Source organism: Lutra lutra, chromosome 7 (genome assembly GCF_902655055.1).
Source record: "Lutra lutra chromosome 7, mLutLut1.2, whole genome shotgun sequence".
NCBI classification, from domain to species: domain Eukaryota; kingdom Metazoa; phylum Chordata; class Mammalia; order Carnivora; family Mustelidae; genus Lutra; species Lutra lutra.
This window is the reverse complement of record NC_062284.1, coordinates 31,770,052-31,791,557: the sequence shown is the minus strand read 5'-3', so window position 1 is coordinate 31,791,557 and position 21,506 is coordinate 31,770,052. Positions and strand designations below refer to the sequence as shown.

General features: G+C 40.3%; 1 protein-coding gene across 8 annotated transcripts in view; it reads left to right on the top strand.

The window, feature by feature from the left end:
• NEO1 (neogenin 1) overlaps positions 1-21,506 on the top strand; it is a 246,573-nt gene that overhangs the window by 171,274 nt on the left and 53,793 nt on the right. For 5 of the 8 annotated variants that reach the window (XM_047736694.1, XM_047736688.1, XM_047736692.1 and 2 more), the window contains 4 exons: positions 5,809-6,028; positions 13,165-13,319; positions 15,845-15,993; positions 16,589-16,727. In XM_047736694.1, coding sequence (XP_047592650.1) covers positions 5,809-6,028; positions 13,165-13,319; positions 15,845-15,993; positions 16,589-16,727 — 663 coding nt within the window. The remainder of the gene's footprint in view (positions 1-5,808; positions 6,029-13,164; positions 13,320-15,844; positions 15,994-16,588; positions 16,728-21,506) is intronic. The other 3 variants (XM_047736691.1, XM_047736695.1, XM_047736693.1) reach the window with 1 other exon arrangement.

The window sequence follows — 21,506 nt, the reverse complement described above, 5'->3', positions numbered from 1 at the left end:
AACTTACCAATCTATATGGTTGGTCATACTGTTCGTTCTTTGATTCTTGATTTAGGTAACTTATGTGTTCTATTAATTTCTTAGTCTTGTGTCTTTTTTTTTTTAAACTGGCTAAAATATTATTCAATTTAATTTTTCCCAGCTTTATTGAGGTATGATTGATAAATGGTAATATATTTAAAGTGTACAACATGATGATTTGATATATGTATACATTGTGAAAGGATTCCCACAATCAGGTTAACAGGTTAATTAAAACACCCATCACCTTACAGGGTTACTTTTTGTGTGTTTATGAAAATGCTTAAGATCGGGGCACCTGGGTGCCTCAGTGGGTTAAGCCTCTGCCTTCAGCTCAGATCATGATTGTGATCTCTCTCTCTCTCTATGTCAAATAAATAAATCTTAAAAAAAAAAAAAGAATGCTTAAGATCTACACTCTTCACTAAGTAAAAGATTGCATAATTCATGTGAGGCTTCTTTTTTTATAAAGGTATTAAATTTCCCTTTAGGCATGGCTTTAGCTGCATCCCATAATTTTGAATTTGTTGTGTTTTTATTTTCATTCAGTTAAATATTTTTTTAAAGATTTTATTTATTTATTTGACAGAGAGAGATCACAAGTAGGCAGAGAGGCAGGCAGAGAGAGAGAGGGGGAAGCAGGCTCCCTGCTGAACAGAGAGCCCAATGTGGGGCTCGATCCCAGGACCCTGAGATCATGACCTGAGCCGAAGGCAGAGGCTAAACCCACTGAGCCATCCAGGTGCCCCTAAAGATATTTTTTTAAATTTTTCTTGTGATTTCTTCTTTGATCCTTGGGTTACTAAAGAAGTGGGTTGTTTGATTTCCAAAAACTGGGGGTCTCCCCATATTTCTTTGAATTCATGTATTTTGGGGCCCTGTTTTTAGATGTATATGTATTTATAATTGATATGTTCAAAGAAAAGATACACAATTTAGTGATAATAATTGGCGATTTTAATATTCTCTCAAAAATGAATTAAAACAATTAGAAAAAGTTAAGAGTATAGAAGACTTAACTCTAGCAACCACTTTGCCCTGACTGATACTCTAGAATCCCCACCCATCAACTACAGATACAGGTTTTTTTCAAGCACATACAAAACAATCTCCAGCATAGACCATATGCTGTATGTATGTAAAACAAGTCTCAGGAAATTTTAAAAGACTGCAGCCATACAATGTGTGTGCCTGATCACAACAGAACAAAATCAGATATCCACCGCAGGCCTGTTCTTTGGGGCTTGCTGTGGAAGTGGTGGATTCTTCAAGCTCAGGGGTCTTCTTCTGTAGCAACCTGCTGCATGTGTACACATCCGTCCAGGGCCTTCGCTTTGCCTTTGTGCAGCTTGGGGGGTTTGGGAGCTGATGAAAACAAACAAGAAACTCTAGCTATTGCTGTTGCCTTGAGTAATAAAGTTTTGTCTCTGATGCAAGACTTATGTTTCTGCCAGCGCCCATGACACATAATAGCCTGTCTTATTAGCTCATCAGTAAGGTAATTGCAAACTTGTGTGGTTCCTGACAGTTTTCTTTAGTTCCTGGAACATATTTTTAACAGTTGCTTTGAAGTCTTTGTTAAATCTAATATCCAGAGACCCCCTGAGACCTTTTGTATTGACTGTAGTTTCTACATTAGCCTCTGAGTATAGGCCACACTTCGTTTCTTTGTATGTGTCTTCATTTTTTGTTGACTATTAGATATTTGGGATAGCGTATTGTAGCAGCTGTGGATTCTGGCTCCTCCTCCCCTCCCCCAGAGCTGTTCTTGTCTTGTTGTGGACTAAGCCTGCTTGGACTAAATCCTTGACATCCATCTTCCCCACACTGCAACACTGATGTTTCTCCTTAGCTTTTTTGTTTTGTTTTGTTTTGTTTTTATCCTTAAGCCTGGCTTTTAGGGGTAACCCTTGTGTCTATATGGATTAGTGTTTAGCCAAAGATCAGGAGTTGTGCTCAGACCCCTCAAGCCAGTAGCCTTCCACTCTGAGCTGATGGATCTGGTGTGGTTCGGGGCATGCATCCAAACTGGAGGTCGTTTTTTAGTCTGCCTCAGCTTTTGTTTTCTGCGGGGCTCCCTCACTGGTCCTCTGAATACACACATAGATTCTGCTGGCCAGAGATATGTGGGTCCCCAGGACCCACTGCTGGCTCTGCTGCACGTCCTTATGGCCTTTGAGCCCTCTTAGTGTTCTTCACTTTCCCAGACTCCCTCTTAAATCCTGCCAACTGTCGCCCACTGTTTGCTCCAGAAGATCACAGCCTCCAGCTGGCGGAGACCCTGGCCCTTTCTATTCCCTTGCCACTGAGATTACACTCCGACTGACCATACTCACATCAGTGAGCCCTCTGACAGCCACGGCAGGACCACCAGCTTCCAAGGCCTGCCCTGCTCTGTTGACAACTGCTCCCGCAGAGCTGGGGACCTTGGAGCAGCTGCAGGCGGGAATGGCGCCCGCTTGCTGTTTTCATCTGAACTGCAGTAATTTTCACGAATAAATACTTCTTGGTTTGTTGTATGCCTTTGGCCAGTTTCCAGTCTTTGACAGTTTTGTCCAGCCTTGTAGTTGTTTTTGGGAAGAACATCTGTTGACATCCTCAAATGGTCATGCTAGAAGTCTGAAGTCCCAATCTGTATCATTTGCTGTTGATCCTGGTGACTGTGTGATTCTCTGGGGTCACGCGAGACTTCCCTTAACCGCCCACCTAGAACCTGGAACAGCAGAAAAAGAACCAACTTGGGGAAAGTGGGTGTAAAACACTAGGACCAGAATGGACATGGATTTTTCCCATAGTTAATTAGGAATCATTTACGATGACCTGGCATTATTAATACTTTTATTCTAGGTATAACTGATAAAATATACTTGCAAAGCAAATGTTTATATAACATAATTATATAGTTATTTATATGTGCTTTGAATCAACTAGAAAGATTAAAATATCGTGTATGATGATATTCTAGCAACACTGGTCTCCATTGCACCAACATTCTCTCTGAATTTTCTTCCACTTATTAATTCAATAAATACACATTTGTTGATTATGTAGGGTATACGTAGGCACAATAAGTGATGCCAAGAGGAGGCAGGTACAGATTTTGTCCTCAAGGAGCTTATAGGTTAGCATGATTCATCATGAACATGAAAAATACGCATGGGAGTGCTGTTGCCTCTGAAGACTTACAGGTGTGTGCTCTAGGTCTGTAGGCTGACTGAAGTTTCCCTTTCTGACGATTGTCACCCATTACTTCTGTCCCTGGTCATTCCTGCTTACATTCCCCTCTGGGTGCCTTTATACTTACCTTCTTCTCTTTTTCATCCATTCAAGCGAATTGTGGTGATAATGTGTACCTAGTGCTTCCCACATGCCTTTTCTTACTGATGTTCATGTGGTTCCCATTAGCCTGGGATGTGGTTAGGGAGTGTTTCCAGTTTATACACAAGGTAACTAAGATCAGAGAGACTAAGTGACTTGCCCAGCTTCACATTATTAGGAAGTAGCAGAGTCAAGTTTTGAACACAGGGTCTTTGTGCTTGAAATCCTGGGCTTTTCCCAGTATGCTATACTGCCTCTCACGTTATGAAGTTCCTCTCTGCTCCAGCCAGCAGATAGGTGGGAAATACCTAGCTTAGTAAGTCGGGTCAGACTTGGAAGTGGCTTTTCCTTAGTGTGTTTTTGGATAGGCACACAAATGAGGCAAGAAAGCAGGACTGTGTTAAGGCTACTCTTTGAACCGTTTCCCTCTAAGGGTTTTTAGTGACTTAATTTTATAATCAGAGATTCATATTTCCAGTGGCTTCTTACACATTTCTCTGGCAGATATTGGACCATTACTCTGGATCCAGCATGTTCAGAACCAAATTTGCCATCTCTCCCTCAGTCTCTAGTCTCTTTTAATGTTGCCGTTCTCCATGAGTGACCCCACCAACCAACCACACATTCTCCCAAGCCAAAAACCTGGGAGTCTTTGACTCCTTTCTAACCTTCACCCCCACCTCCAATCCTGTCATTCCCACCCTACCTCATGGAGCTGCTGTATGCATAACTGACATCATTGATGAAAAAGAACTCTGAAAGCTGTGAAGGAGGTATTTTCTCTGAAGCAACACATCTGTCAAAGCATCAGGAATAAGCATGAGACCTTACTGGCCATTCACATGTAACTTTCTTACAACATGGACACTTGGGTCAGTGGAGTGTGGACTTGTGTCTTCCGGGACTTCATAGTCTTATACTCTGATGGCACTCTGTACTCTTCAGTGTACTTTCTCATAAGGAGAGGAAAAGAGAGAGTGAGTGAGTTGCCCACTGTGGCACCGCCCGAGTAGAACTCCTGTTGGCTAAACACGGAGGCCTCTGGAACTAAAACCAGTGTTGATTTTAACAGTCCATCATTTACTGTCTGTGACCTAGGATGAGCGATTTAGCTCTTTTAAATGTCAGTCTCTACATAGAGGACAGAAATAAAATGACTGCTTTTTTCATAGAATTGTTGTTAGGATTCGGGGCGTCCACATGAAGAGCCAGAGTGCCATGTAGAAACTGAAGCTGTTGGATGACTCTTGCCCCTCCTCCACTGAAGTAACGACTTCAGCTTGGTCCTCTCCGTACTCCCTTAGAGAACTTACTCGGTATGGCAGAGTTAGTGGACTGCCTCACTTTAGATGCCCTCAGTTCACAGGCCTTTCCCGGAGGTTATTGACCTACAGTTTCACTGAGAATTAGGTCCAGAATTTTCATGTTTTCCTCTCTGCCTCTCTTCTACTAATTTTCCCATTAAGGTTATCACACAACTCATTCGAACTCCTTTAGTTAAAAATTGTGAAATTATACTTCTACTCTCTGGCCCCAAGATGCAGGAGATTCTGGGTTCAGTACTGGGAAAATCAGAAGTGTCCAGCAGCAGAGTGGACTTCCTTAAGGAGTAATAAAGTTACCCATGACTGCAAGTGTACAAACGGAGACTTCTGATGAGCGGGGCTTTGACCTCCCTCCGCTTCATCTCCAGTTCCTGAGTCTGCAGGCCGTGCTGGTATATACTGCAGGGAGCACCGTAACGAACAGATCAGCTTCCTAGAAGTACTGTGGTTTTGGAATTCTTGATTCATGTTTTTATATATTTGTGGTTAAATGAATTGAAAAAGGTAGCAAATGAAATATTAGTGACATGAGGAAGGTTGTCAGACTTGCCTGGGTCTTGCCGAATTACCAAGAGCAGGGTTTAATATGAGATAAAGTTAAAGATGTGGCTCCTGAGTCTCCCGCAGAGCTGAAGACACTGGCTCTGCAGGGAGGTCATGACAGCCTGGGCCTGTGTCCAAAGCAACGAGGCTCATCCAGACTGCACATGTTATTCCGTATTTGATAAAGTAGCTGAAAGTACTGAGGTGTTCTCATAGGGGAGACTTCTATGTGCAAAGCTTAATAGATGTTGCATGCTGCTTTCAGAATTAAAGAAAATTACTTGGTCACTGCTGTGTCCTTCTGTGAGATGTTTTATTCTCAGCCGTCACCCTCTCTGTCCCTTGCTCACAACCATTATAGTGACCAGAAAATCTGCTTGCTCTACAGTGATGTGTCTGAATAGTGCCCATTAGTTTTCAGTAGTTAACCCCGGCCTGCATGTTAGCCTTCAGTTTAATGGCCTTTTTTATGTTCATTCATTTTATTTTATTTCCCATCGTGGTTTTGTTTATTTCTTTTTTGTTTTTTGTTTTTTCTGTTCTCTTTTTAAAAACCGTCGTGGTTTGCCCTTCATATTCCCCAATGTTTGCACATGACAAGATGTTGCCATCCCAACATTACCTCCCACTTCACTGACCAGTGCCACTACTGACCATCTAGCACCAGCCACAACAGGACCACTGCCTTCAGCTCCTCGGGATGTCGTGGCCTCCCTGGTCTCTACCCGCTTCATCAAATTGACGTGGCGCACACCTGCATCAGAGCCTCATGGAGACAACCTTACCTACTCTGTCTTCTACACCAAGGAGGGGATTGCTAGGTAAGTGTCCATGTTCCGGAGCCAGTTGGTTGCATCTTGGTCAATCCCAGGCCAGTTGTGCTCACCCTGGCTCCTTTTTGTGCAGAATCTATACCAGTTTTTGGTCCAGAAAAAATGATCACAAAGATGCATATTTCCCAATTTTAGGTCATTAAAATTTATCCCAATCAGACCGAAGTCCTGGTATTCATTCTTTCCTGCGTCTCTGGAACAACTTGGGACACGGGTGTGGTATAGATAGAGATGTTTAGGTGGAAGTATTGGTATATAACTAGGCTCCTCTCTTTTCATATGGTTCGGTCAGCACAGCCGCTAGGACGTGGTTTCCTTAGAACATTCAGATTCTGGAAATTAAGGTGGACTTAACTTCGAGCAGTAATCGTAAATGCGTACTTGCCTGCACCCGTATGTGGATGTGGGCCGCTGAGCTCGCCGGGGGTCTCCTGGATGGCACAAGAGTGATAGTAGCTCGTTTCCCTAACTGCGTTTTCGTTAAGTCCCTCCCCATCTCCACCTCTTTCAGGAGCTCACATTGCTTCTTCATCGCTTACGGGACATTGTCCAGAATCCCCAGGTCGCTTTACTCATCACCAGCTTTATGGCGTCTGTCCAGCCTTCCGCCTCTCTCCTCCCACTCTACCTCCCTTTCTGATGAAGCCTGTCTGATTCCTGTCCTGTGTGCTGTCTTTCTTCCAGTGTGTTCTCAGTCGCTAACCCCTTCCCAGCTGAAGCTGAAGTCAGTTTGTGGCCCAGATTAAGCCCCAGGACGCCCGCATGCATTTTTCTCTACCTTTCTCAGCAGATACAGCCTTTCTCTTTACGTGTTCATGCCACTAATATTGGCACTTAATTATGATAACATGTGATCTCTTACTGCCATAAGTTGTTACTCTTCTGCTATTTTATGTGTATTTGTGTTGTTTTCCCAACCCAACTATAAAATCTTTGGGAGGAACTTGCCACACGCTATGTATTCTTAGCATTGCCAAGTAGATTTCTTCAGACCAAAATAAGAAAGCTAAAGTATCTGTTTTGGTTAGGGCCCTTGAGCATGAAATAAAGCTTGTGTCTCTCCCAGGGTGCTTACATCTGATAAGCTTTGTATTTAATAACTAGACTGTCGAGTTCCACAAGGATCGAAACCTCCATCAAAACCACTTGATTTAACCCTCTTGAGAAGTCCGTGTGACCTCATTTGAGCCAGATAGATGGAGCTACTCACAGAATAATGTTTTTTCTGAACATTGTACCAGATGTCTTGGGAATTAGAAAGATAAAGAAACATACTTCTAGACACAGAAAGGCAAGACATTACTCCCAAATGGCATCTGTGTTAAAATGTCTCCAGTAATCTTTCACATCTCACTGCTAATTCCGTAGTATTTCACAGAAGGAAAGAACACTTAGTAATTCCTCAGATTAACAAACTTCTTTCCACTCCGGTTCCTTTGTCTTTGCTGTTCCTTCTTTTTTTTTTTTTTTTTTTAAGATTTTATTTATTTATTTATCAGAGAGAGACATCACAAGTAGGCAGAGAGGCAGGCAGAGACAGAGGGAGAAGCAGGTTCCCTGCCGAGCAAGGAACCCGATATGGGACTCGATCCCAGGACGCTGGGACCATGACCTGAGCCGAAGGCAGCCGCTTAACTAACTGAGCCACCCAGGCGTCCCTTTGCTGTTCCTTCTATCAGAAATGTATTTCCCTCACAAACAACTGTTTCTGGCTTTGTATCTGTCATCTTCAGATCACACCTCCATAGGCCTTCCTTGAAGACCCCCCCAACTTCGCCCCCTTCAGTCCTATCACACAGTGGTGTTCTGGAGCCAGTTTGTTCCCAAGCCAGTTTTTAAAGTTTCAGGAAATTTTAGACCCGATGACAACGTGGTAGCTCAAAACAGGGCATGGCATGAGTATTGACTGGGACAAGTGCTACAAACCAGGGCTGGTTATTAAACATTTACCAGAAGACCACTGCTATCACATCACCCTGTTTTGGGTGGCTTTCTGTTTTGTTTTGTTTTATTTTGTTTTCACAATGCTTTAACACTCTGCAGTCTTCTCTTTTAATTAACCTATTTCTTATGTCTGTCTTATTCAATAGAGTATCACCGGCACCTGGAACAGGGCCTAGCATATAGTAGGACTAAATAATTACTTGTTAAATGAATAAATTCATTTCAATCAATGGAGAAATAATAGCTTATTCAAGAAATCATGTTGAGATAATTAACTCCATTTTGTGGAAAGAATGGAAGTTATATCTCTGTCTTATGTATAACAATAAATTATAGACAGATTAAGAGATTGTAAGGCTCATAAATGTATTAGAAGAAAATGCAGAAACTGTTTTATCACTTGAGTGTGAAAGGCCTTTTAATAGACGACAGGAAATCCAGAAGCCACAACAGGAGAGATCGACAAAGTTTATTACATAACAGTGTAAAATTTCACATGATAAAATATCATAAACAAAAGCTATCAAGTGATGAGCTGGGAAAAAGTTTGTAACATTTATAAAACATTGTGCTGCTATCTAGTCTATATAAAGAGCACCCTACAAATCTTAAGTAAAAGACAATGTCCCAAGAGGTGAGTGGTACAAATAGATTGATTAGCAGAGGTTAATGGAAAGCCCATTAAAGTTAAAAAATGTTTTTGCTGTTGCTCATGGTCTGGGAGATACAAAATAATACAAAAAGTGAAACTTTTTTACTTTTAAGGCTGGCAAAAATTTTAAGTTGATAATATATAGTGTTAAACAAGTTAAAATAGTGGGAAGAAATCTGCTCTAGGCTTTTGATGGCAGTATAAGAGTAGCCCTTGGAGAAAGTGATTTGGCAGATTTTTTTTTTAACGTTCTTAGTGCACACATCCATCAATAACAATAACAATAACCCAACAATAACACTTCTAGATGTTCTATAGAAAACAGATCTACAGGGCACCTGGGTGGCTCAGTTTGTTAAGCAACTGCCTTCAGCTCAGGTCATGATCCTGGAGTCCTGGGATGGAGTCCCACATCAGGCTCCCTGCTCAGCAGGGAGTCTGCTTCTCCTGCTGACCTCTCTCCTCACATGTACTCTCTCTCATTCTCTCTCTCTCTCAAATAAATAAATAAAATATTAAAAAAAAAAGAAAACAGATCTACATATACATAGAGCACTCATAAAAATGTTTATTCTAACATTATTTGTAACAATGAAAAAAGGAAGAAAAGTCAGTGCCCACTGACGGAGGAATGGGCACATAATTAATATATGTATATCCATATGAAGTGTGATACAATAATTTTTTAATGACATATCTGTGTATTTTGGTGTGCGTGTAAAAATGCCTAAAACAGTGATTCTCAGCCAGGGACAGTTTGCCCCCATCCCTCAGTGGACACTTCACCATGTCTGCTGACATTTTGGGGTATTAAAGCTCAGATGAGAGAGGACGCCTCCTGGCATCCAGTGAGTAGAAGCCACAGATGCTGATACACATCCTGCAGCCCCTTAAAACAAAGAATTATCCCACCGAAAGCGCAGTTGTGCTGAGGTTGAGAAAAACCTGACATGAAGAGATCTGGTAAGATACTGGTCAGTTAGGTGTCAGGGAAGGACAGGTTTTGAGGAGAAACAAAAACTGGGGCATTTGGACTTTTAAAAACTATATATAATTTTGTTTTTAATGAGAATCTGTCACTTTGATTTAAAATTAAATTGTCAGGCAGGAAGACAAGGCATGTATGTATAAGGGAAGAAGAGGTGCAAGGAGGATCCAATTTAATTTGTGTGTCTGGTGTTTGATGGGTGGGAAAAGTAGGAAAGTTTAACTGGCCCAGAGAGCTGGTAGGAATTAGTAAGAGATTATAATAAAGTGGAAGTTTGGAGCCAAATGTCATAATGCCAGTAAGGATTTGGACATAATCAGTTAAGAAAGGAGCATTCTAGACTACTGAGCAAGTGTGCACTGTGATTTTATTAAATGGCTTTTTTTAGTAGTTTATGAGCACTACATAAAGACAAGAAAAATGAAGTCAGGGAGACAAATCTAGTTAATCTAGGCACGTGGTAAGTATGGCCTAGACGAAGGTGAGAGCAGTGACTTGGAGTGGACAGAATAAATCTAGGGAACAGTCAAAGGAAGATTCTTGGAGACCATCATGTTTTTGTCCTTTCATTTGTGAATGAAGTTTATGATTTCTGAATACAAGCCTTGAAGGAGTAGAAAGAACACTAAGTCAGAAGACTAGACCCTGCTTGTTTTGTAAACAGAATTTATTTAACCTTTATAAGCTTAAGTTTTCTCATCTAAAAAAAATGAGAGTAGTAAATTTTCGTCACAGATTTAAAATGAGAAATCAGAGTGGGCCTGGAGCCACTACCTGGATTTACAAATCCTACTTCTTCCTGCACTTGAAAAATCAGCCACAAGGTGGCACTGTGTGTCTTGGTCATGAGGTGTAATTCTTCCGGGTGCCTGAGTTCCTTGAGATTTCAAAGGGTCCTTTGCCTTTTCAACCAGGAAATGTTCACCCTTTTTTAGTATAAATTGAGTACTTTTCTGATATTAGCCACTAAATGGAAAATTCAGAGTAAGTTCTTCCAGAAGTTAATAACATTTTAGAGAAGGATGAAGCCCCTTAGCTATCTTAGTTAAGCCCAGGAATTGGCAAGCTACGGACTGTGGGCCAAATCAGACTTGTTATTTTTATGACCCAGGAGCTAAGAATATTTTTTTGTGTTTTCAAATCATTACATTTTAATAGATTTTGTAAGTAACTACATAATATTTTCCATTTTGTCTCTTAACCTGTAAATATTTACTATCTGGCTCAGAAGGAATTAGTGAGCTTGTCAAAACTAGAATGGAGCTCTTAGCACCTCGCCCAGCACTGTCTTAATAGAAAACGTAGCTTTTCCTTTCTGCTTTGACTCTCAGTTTACACATCCTAACCCAAGTTCCATCATAACCTCACACAACTGTGAGAATTGTACTTTTATAACTCACCCTGGGTCTTGTCCTGAAGTCAAAGTTTTTTCTAGACAGGCTCTTGGTTCTGGAACCTCAGACCAATCTAGAGTTAAAGTGTTTGCAGGTACTGGATATTTGTTCTTCCATCTTAAGGAATCATACGTATTACTGATTCTTTTTAATTGTAGGATTTCTGTAGAAATCTGTTCTAAGTTTTTCATTCCCTTCACTCATTTCTCCTGTGTTTTTTTTCTTTCACATAGGAATGAACAAAAGATGTACATATTATTACTATACAGGGTTTATGTAGAGAAGCCCAATTTCCATTCATGCATTCTTCACATATCTGTGACACTGCTTTCCGTGTCTGAACTTTCTGCTTAGTTCTGCTGTAATATGGGAACGTGATTGAGACACTTCAGTTTAACGTAAAATAGCACCCCCCAACTATCTTTCTCAAGATGGTCTCAACTTTTTGTTTAAACTGTTATGTACAGTGAGCAAAACAGACCTATTCTGTGCTACTACACAGACCTTCTAGTTTGGTGAAGTGTCAAATACCATACTTCCTTTTAGGCAGCAATCAGTTGCCATCAGAGCAACTGTCAGAAATTTCAGAGTATAAGAAATCCGCTGATACCCCCTTTTAAATCTTGTGACTTAGAGGGCTAGCTGAAGAGAAAATATCTGTCAATACCTCAAGGATCTTTGAGTAATAACTTCTGTTCCCATAGTACTCTTCTTTGCTGGAACAAGCACTCTCTGTGAAGATGGTGTGGGTACTGTTGGTTTGGTTTGTTTTAAATAAAAATAAGGTAGTTTAAAAAACTGGAAACTACTGAAAAACACTTAAATCTCTGAAATGTAAATATTCACATATAATCAGGCAAATTGGCATAAGTTCATGTAGAACTAAACAAATTTTATCAGTGATTTCAGGGAAAATAACCAATATCTTTAAAAATGTTAATTCGGCAGATTATGTAGTTCCAAGTAATTTTGTCCACAGAGTAGTTTTGGGCCTTTTTATTACTCTGTCGGATTAGATACAAATCTCTCTTTACATGATCGACAATTCTTAAAGGCCAGCGATTTGTCTAAAACAAATGAATTCTTCCACAATATTTGTTGAAACTCTTGTGTAATATTAACTGGTTTTTATCTAGTACATACAATAGACTGACTGTAATTATGGGTCCGATTGTGGGACTCTCAGATCCCAGGTTAGTCTGGAAGCTTTTAAAGAAGCCAGATAACTGCTTTTATCTTCTCAGTTCGTAACACTAGACTGCTAGATTCTTTTGTCCTGTTGTCATAAAATTTGTTAAACATTTCAAATCAATTTAGATATCATTCTAAGAGTATTTGCCTTAACAAATATAAAAATCAGGGGCAGGTTTCACTTTTTTTATAGATTGGGTTATTTTAGGATCATTTAAATTTCTAATGTTCCCAACTTTTAAAGTAATAATCTCTAGCTTTGTTTTTATTGAGTCTTTTATCCAAAATATACACAGAATTCTTTGATATTTTCCTTGAAAACTGGGTCATGCTTGTAATTACCTCTGTCTCCCTGAAAAATCACTCCTTAAAACTCAGTGATTCCTAAAGCCTACAGAATTGATGGCCAGCTTCCCCATTTGAAATGGCAATGAGAAGACCCTTGTTTGTTCCTTCTCTGAAAGGAAGGTGTGGTTATGACCAAAAAGTCAGTGATGTTTAAGCAAGGACATCAGCAAGGTATCAGACATGTGTGATATTGCTCTTTGCTACTCTCCATATTATGTGCACTGTTCCCCCCCCAAAGCCTTGCTTTCTGAAGAGTTAATTTGACTTAAATTAAGATTTTTTAATTTAAATTCAATTAGCCAACGTACAGTACATCAGTAGTTTTTGATACAATGTTCAGTGATTCATTAGTTGCATATAACACCCAGTGCCCATCACATCACATGCCCTCCTTAATGCCCATCACCCAGTTACCTCGTCCCCCCACTCACCTCCCTCATCCCCCCGACCCACCTCCTTTAACTCAACTGTGTCCATTTCCCGAAGTCAAGAGTTAAGATTTTTATATGGCATTGTATTTATAGGAATTGCAGTGAAAATGAAACTGCACATTCTAGAAGTATTCCTAATCAATGCTGTTTCTTTCCACATCCCTCTTTGTCCAAAGGGAACGTGTTGAGAACACCAGTCGCCCAGGAGAAATGCAGGTGACCATTCAAAACCTGATGCCGGCGACTGTGTACATCTTTAGAGTTACGGCTCAAAATAAGCATGGCTCCGGAGAGAGTTCAGCTCCGCTCCGAGTAGAAACACAGCCCGAGGGTAAGTCTTTCACCTGTCCATCAGCCCTACATGTAGGCAGATGATAAAAAGGTCTACCTTCTTTGTAGGCTTGTGTACCATGGCAGTGCAGAAGGTACAGCTCCTTGCCGTCAAGGACCTTATGAATTGGTTAAGGGAGAGCAAATTAATTCACATCAAACTGTGGCAAATCATGGAAGGTAATAGGACTTTGCTGATACACACTCACATTTTATTGATTCTTTAAGACCTGGCTCAGATGCCTTCTAGACTTTTTCCTCTGATCCTATCTACCTAATATTATATCTCTGTAATTCTAAGGAAAGTAGGCAACACAGTCATTTTTTCAAGGAGTTTGATGAGAAGAAAGAGACTAAATAAGAATGTAGATGGAAGGGGGACCTGATTCTCTTGAGAGTATTTTAGGGATGGAAAGTGGCTATAACATGTCTTGGCAAAAGACGAGGTAAAGGAAAGAGATGTGTACTCCATCTGGAGGTATTCAGCCTGGGCCGGGAGGTATAAATGTTGGAGGCAGCCCTCTGAAAATATTTTACACACTTAGCTGAACAAACCAACTTAAAATTTTTTCCATTTATTATGCCACTGTGCAGGTGAAATGAAAGAATTTCTTAGTGCCTTTTTAGGATCATGTTTGCTTATGTGTATCCAATGAATATATTGAAAGTATTTTCAAGGGAATTGGAGGATTGTTTTGTTTTCCTTCCCCTTTAATAACTTAGAGGAAAGTTTTCTGTGGCAGCAGAAGTGTGACAAATCCCACCTGTCGGGCTGCACAAAATAATGCTCTCAACATTGAGTGAATAACATGATTCATGACTAAATAAAGCAAACAACTGTCAGAATAACCACATTCGGGTTTCTCTGCTTCGGTAGCAAAACCATCAAGCTGTGGTGCTGTTCCTTAAGAAAGCTAGTTTGTTCTACATTTTGCCAGGTTTTTTTTCCTGCTCCTCAAATCTAATGGATTCTGTTACAGAAACACCGACACCACAAAAACGGTTTTCAAATATAGAATGTCTACCAAAGTGTAGACACGGGTAACCTCTGGAATTTGTGTATAAATTGGGGCTGGAACTTGTCAGTCCATCAGTCAGATAAAAAGAATACAGTAAAAAGGTCCGGGAGCTGTTGTAGGAGTTAGAGCAAGACAGACAGTCCGTGAACAAACCATCAAGCCTTCCCGTCACAAACACCCCACGGACAGTGTCGTGTCTCCAGCCTGGTCGGCGACACGTGAGTCCACGTGTTAGAGTCAGAAGGTGTGCAGCTCTGGGCTCCACCACTAACTTGCCCATCACACAGAACAGTCCTTAGCCAACCTCATCTGCAGACTGCGATGATCATAGTATCGCTCTTGTGTGGGTTAGTGCAAAAACTACGTAAGACATAATTTAAATACGTGTAAAGCACTTTCAGCTGCATTTTGTATTTATTTATATTTACATTAAATGCTGTAAAGCACTTTCAGTAAGCATTCAATAAACGGTAGCTATTTTAAAAATCATTATTCTATAGTCTTACTCCCTTACTGTTTTTCTTCCATGCATACGTTGACGTGTCCTTTCTAAACACAATCTGACCATGGCATGCTCCTGCTCGTGACTGTTCAGTGATTACCTAACACCTACAAGAGATGAGGCAGGCTCCACAGCAGCACGTTGGAAGCTCTTTGTTACCCGGCTGTGTCCTGCTTCTCCACATTCTCCCTCCCTTATTCATTCAGTATTTGCCCTGAACCACATTACACTGTCTTCTCACATATCCCACCCATTGACTAGAATAATTTTTCCCTTGGTATCTGAGGACGCTCTTCCTTCTGGCTCCCCAGAAGTCTTCCCCAGTCCTTCCCTTGCCTACACACTCCTCTCTCAAAGCTGAGTCGTGTTTTCTCTTTCTGTTTTCGTTAAAATCATTACTAAATCTGTTGGCATTTGTGACTTTCGCAACTATTTATATGTCTGACTTCCCTCTAGACTGGGAATTCTTTGTGGGCAGGGGCTCTGTCTGTCACTGTATCCACACTGTCTGGCAAAAGAAGGCTCTCTCTCTCTTTTTTTTTTTTTTAGGTTTTTTCCTTTAATTGCAGAATAAGTAGCATACAGTGTTATATTAGGTTTAGGTGTATAGAGCAATTCAACAGTTCTACACATTACTCAGTGCTCATCATGGTTAGTGTACTCTTTAATCCCCTGAAGACTCTGTTTTTGAGATGGCTACTTTTATGTGCTGCAGTCCTGCTCTAAAACTAGGCTTTTATAAACCACAGGAAAAATTTTGCAATGTTTATTTATTCCTTTGAATACATTTAAGATACTTCACAGATAGTTTTTGGTTATAATTTGAGTCATAGAAAGGGAAATGCATTTATATATTATCCTAAAACCACTTCAGTCAAATCAGTTGTTTTCTCAGTTTTTAATGTTTTTAAAAACATGGCCAATATGATGTTATTGCTGAGACTGGTGATTGAAGAGTTCAGTAAATTTCATTCATATCTTGCTGTCTCAAAATTTTCTTTCTAGTTCAGCTCCCTGGCCCAGCACCTAACATCCGGGCATACGCAGCTTCACCGACTTCTATCACTGTCAGCTGGGAAACACCATTGTCTGGCAATGGGGAAATTCAGAATTACAAATTGTACTACATGGAAAAAGGGACTGATAAAGAACAGGTAAAAGATGAAGCCTTTTTTGGTAAGATATATTTATTTATTTTAGAGAGAGAGAGAGAGCACAGTGGGAGGAGCAGAGGAGGAGGGAGAGAGAGAATCTTAAGCAGGCTCCACACCCAGCGTGGAGCCTGATGCAGAGCATTCCATCCCAGCACCCTGAGATCACGACCTGAGCTGAAATGAAGAGTGGGATGCTTAACCGAATGTGCCACCTGTGCACCCCAAAGCCATTTTTCAGTCCATTGATTGGAATAGTGGAGTTGAAATTTATTTCCCAAAATCAATACTTGCTTGTCTAGAAATCTCAGAATAAAAAAAGTTGTATACAGGAAATGGAAAGTCAGCAGACTCTATTTCTTTGTACCAGGTTATATTCTCTAGTTTTTATCGGGAAAGGTCACTAAACATCAAGCAATATTTCTCAGTAAATTGCGAGTGTTTCTCATTAATCTGCTTTGATTGTTAAGTAGAATTTCTGAAAAGGGATAAAAATCTGCGTCATATCAAATGAAGAATTTGTGTAGTTAATTCTTTATTTTGCAGCATTTCTTTTGGCTTGAGTTGCATGCACGTAAATTGTTTTATTTTATCCAAGGATGTTGACGTTTCAAGTCACTCCCATACCATTAATGGGTTGAAAAAATACACGGAGTATAGTTTCCGAGTGGTGGCTTACAACAGACATGGTCCGGGAGTGTCCACAGAGGATGTGGCTGTTCGGACGCTGTCAGATGGTGAGTCTTTCTTCTTTGGATCACATACCATGCTTGGGGGCCCTGGTCAGGTCATGGGCTTTGATAGCAAGAAGATTCCATTCAAATCCCAGTTCTACCCCTTTTCTGGACTTTAGTCACTTACCATGTCTGAACATGCTTCTTTATGCGTAAAATGTAGATAATACCAACTTCATTGGGTTTAAAAGATTTCCTGAGAGAGGGTGGGACATGCAGTGCCTGGTACTGAATAGTTTCTCATGTTTTCATTTTTAGTAGGAGCTTTTGTACAAGTAAATCTTATTGCTTGTTCATAACACGAACCCTTATCAATCATATTTTTATACCGAATAGCTCTTTTTAATTCCTCGCTATTTTGTGACAGTTTCATTTCTTATCTGTGGCTGAATTTCTAAGCTAAGTTGTATTCATGTAACTATGACCTAGAGCAGTATTTTTCAAACTACAGCTTTCCAAGGGGATTGAGTAGGTCAAGACTGGGATTTTCTGTTTTTATTTTTTTACTATTTTTTAATTTAAATTCAGTTAATTAACATATAGTGTATTATTCATTTTAGAAATAGAGGTCAGTGATTCATCAATCTTCTATAGCACCCAGTGCTCATTACATCATGTGCCCTCCTTAATATCCTCATCACCCAGTTACCTCCACCCCCTCTCCCCTCCAGTAACCACCCACCTTCTCCCCTCCAGTAACCCTCAGTTTGTTTCCTCTGATTAAAGAGTCTCTTATGTTTCGTCTCCCTCTCTGATTACATCTTGTTTTACTTTTCTCTCCCTTCCCCTATGCTCCTCTGTTTTGTTTCTTAAATTCCACATACAAGTGAGATCATATGATACTTGTCTTTCTCTGATTGACTTATTTCACTTAGTATAATACACTCTAGTTCCATCCACTTGTTACAAATGGCAAAATTTCATTTTTTTGATAACTGAGTAGTATTCTATTGTATATATACCACATCTTCTTCATGGTTTTTTTTTTCTTTTTTTAAATTTTATTTTTTATAAACATATATTTTTATCCCCAGGGGTACAGGTCTGCGAATCGCCAGGTTTACACACTTCACAGCACTCACCATAGCACATACCCTCCCCAATATCCATAACCCCACCCCCCCAACCCCCCTCCCCCCATCAACCCTCAGTTTGTTTTGTGAGATTAAGAGTCACTTATGGTTTGTCTCCCTCCCAATCCCATCTTGTTTCATTTACTCTTCTCCTACCCCCTTAACCCTCCATGTTGCATCTCCTCTCCCTCATATCAGGGAGATCATATGATAGTTGTCTTTCTCCGATTGACTTATTTCGCTAAGCATGATACCCTCTAGTTCCATCCACATCGTCGCAAATGGCAAGATTTCATTTCTTTTGATGGCTGCATAGTATTCCATTGTGTATATATACCACATCTTCTTTATCCATTCGTCTGTTGATGGACATCTAGGTTCTTTCCATAGTTTGGCTATTGTAGACATTGCTGCTATAAACATTCGGGTGCACGTGCCCTTCGGATCACTACGTTTGTATCTTTAGGATAAATACCCAGCAGTGCAATTGCTGGGTCATAGGGTAGTTCTATTTTCAACATTTTGAGGAACCTCCATGCTGTTTTCCAGAGTGGTTGCACCAGCTTGCATTCCCACCAACAGTGTAGGAGGGTTCCCCTTTCTCCGCATCCTCGCCAGCATCTGTCATTTCCTGACTTGTTCATTTTAGCCATTCTGACTGGTGTGAGGTGCTATCTCATGGTGGTTTTGATTTGTATTTCCCTGATGCCGAGTGATATGGAGCACTTTTTCATGTGTCTGTTGGCCATCTGGATGTCTTCTTTGCAGAAATGTCTGTTCATGTCCTCTGCCCATTTCTTGATTGGATTATTTGTTCTTTGGGTGTTGAGTTTGCTAAGTTCTTTATAGATTTTGGACACTAGCCCTTTATCTGATATGTCATTTGCAAATATCCTCTCCCATTCTGTCAGTTGTCTTTTGGTTTTGTTCACTGTTTCCTTTGCTGTGCAAAAGCTTTTGATCTTGATAAAATCCCAATAGTTCATTTTTGCCCTTGCTTCCCTTGCCTTTGGTGATGTTCCTAGGAAGATGTTGCTGCGGCTGAGGTCGAAGAGGTTGCTGCCTGTGTTCTCCTCAAGGATTTTGATGGATTCCTTTCTCACATTGAGATCCTTCATCCATTTTGAGTTTATTTTCGTGTGTGGTGTAAGGAAATGATCCAATTTCATTTTTCTGCATGTGGCTGTCCAATTTTCCCAACACCATTTATTGAAGAGGCTGTCTTTTTTCCATTGGACATTCTTTCCTGCTTTGTCAAAGATGAGTTGACCATAGAGTTGAGGGTCCATTTCTGGGCTCTCTATTCTGTTCCATTGATCTATGTGTCTGTTTTTGTGCCAGTACCATGCTGTCTTGATGATGACAGCTTTGTAATAGAGCTTGAAGTCCGGAATTGTGATGCCACCAACTTTGGCTTTCTTTTTCAATATTCCTTTGGCTATTTGAGGTCTTTTCTGGTTCCATATAAATTTTAGGATTATTTGTTCCATTTCTTTGAAAAAAATGGATGGTACTTTGATAGGAATTGCATTAAATGTGTAGATTGCTTTAGGTAGCATAGACATTTTCACAATATTTATTCTTCCAATCCAGGAGCATGGAACATTTTTCCATTTCTTTGTGTCTTCCTCAGTTTCTTTCATGAGTACTTAATAGTTTTCTGTGAATAGATTCTTAGTCTCTTTGGTTAGGTTTATTCCTAGGTATCTTATAGTTTTGGGTGCAATTGTAAATGGGATGGACTCCTTAATTTCTCTTTCTTCTGTCTTGTTGTTGGTGTAGAGAAATGCAACTGATTTCTGTGCATTGATTTTATATGATTTCACTGAATTCCTGTACAAGTTCTAGCAGTTTTGGAGTGGAGTCTTTTGGGTTTTCCACATATAGTATCATATCATCTGCGAAGAGTGATAGTTTGACTTCTTCTTTGCCGATTTGGATGCCTTTAATTTCCTTTTGTTGTCTGATTGCTGAGGCTAGGACTTCTAGTACTATGTTGAATAGCAGTGGTGATAACGGACATCCCTGCCGTGTTCCTGACCTTAGCGGAAAAGCTTTCAGTTTTTCTCCATTGAGAATGATATTTGCGGTGGGTTTTTCATAGATGGCTTTGATAATATTGAGGTATGTGCCGTCTATCCCTACACTTTGAAGAGTTTTGATCAGGAAGGGATGCTGTACTTTGTCAAATGCTTTTTCAGCATCTATGGAGAGTATCATATGGTTCTTGTTCTTTCTTTTATTAATGTGTTGTATCACATTGATTGATTTGCGGATGTTGAACCAACCTTGCAGCCCTGGAATAAATCCCACTTGGTCGTGGTGAATAATCCTTTTAATGTACTGTTGAATCCTATTGGCTAGTATTTTGGCGAGAATTTTTGCATCTGTGTTCATCAAGGATATTGGTCTGTAGTTCTCTTTTTTGATGGGATCCTTGTCTGGTTTTGGGATCAAGGTGATGCTGGCCTCATAGAATGAGTTTGGAAGTTTTCCTTCTATTTCTATTTTTTGGAACAGTTTCAGGAGAATAGGAATTAGTTCTTCTTTAAATGTTTGGTAGAATTCCCCCGGGAAGCCATCTGGCCCTGGGCTTTTGTTTGTTTGGAGATTTTTTTTTTTTTAAAGATTTTATTTATTTATTTGACAGAGAGAGATCACAAGTAGACAGAGAGGCAGGCAGAGAGAGAGAGAGAGAGAGAGAGAGAGAGGGAAGCAGGCTCCCCACCGAGCAGAGAGCCCGATGCGGGACTCGATCCCAGGACCCTGAGATCATGACCCGAGCCGAAGGCAGCAGCTTAACCCACTGAGCCACCCAGGCGCCCTGTTTGGAGATTTTTGATGACTGTTTCAATCTCCTTACTGGTTATGGGTCTGTTCAGGCTTTCTATTTCTTCCTGGTTCAGTTGTGGTAGTTTATATGTCTCTAGGAATGCATCCATTTCTTCCAGATTGTCAAATTTGTTGGTGTAGAGTTGCTCATAGTATGTTCTTATAATTGTCTGTATTTCTTTGGTGTTAGTTGTGATCTCTCCTCTTTCATTCATGATTTTATTTATTTGGGTCCTTTCTCTTTTCTTTTTGATAAGTCTGGCCAGAGGTTTATCGATCTTATTAATTCTTTCAAAGAACCAGCTCCTAGTTTCGTTGATTTGTTCTATTGTTTTTTTAGTTTCTATTTCATTGATTTTTGCTCTGATCTTTATGATTTCTCTTCTCCTGCTGGGTTTAGGCTTTCTTTCTTGTTCTTTCTCCAGCTCTTTTAGGTTTAGGGTTAGGTTGTGTACCTGAGACCTTTCTTGTTTCTTGAGAAAGGCTTGTACTGCTATATATTTTCCTCTCAGGACAGCCTTTGTTGTGTCCCACAGATTTTGAACCGTTGTGTTTTCATTATCATTTGTTTCCATGAATTTTTTCAATTCTTCTTTAATTTCCTGGTTGACCCATTCTTTTTTTTTTTTTAAAGATGTTATTTATTTATTTGACAGAGAGAAATCACAAGTAGACGGAGAGGCAGGCAGAGAGAGAGGGAAGCAGGCTTCCCGCCCAGCAGAGAGCCCGATGCGGGACTCGATCCCAGGAGCCTGAGCTCACGACCTGAGCCGAAGGCAGCGGCTTAACCCACTGAGCCACCCAGGCGCCCCGACCCATTCATTCTTTAGAAGGATGCTGTTTAGTCTCCATGTATTTGGGTTCTTTCCAAATTTCC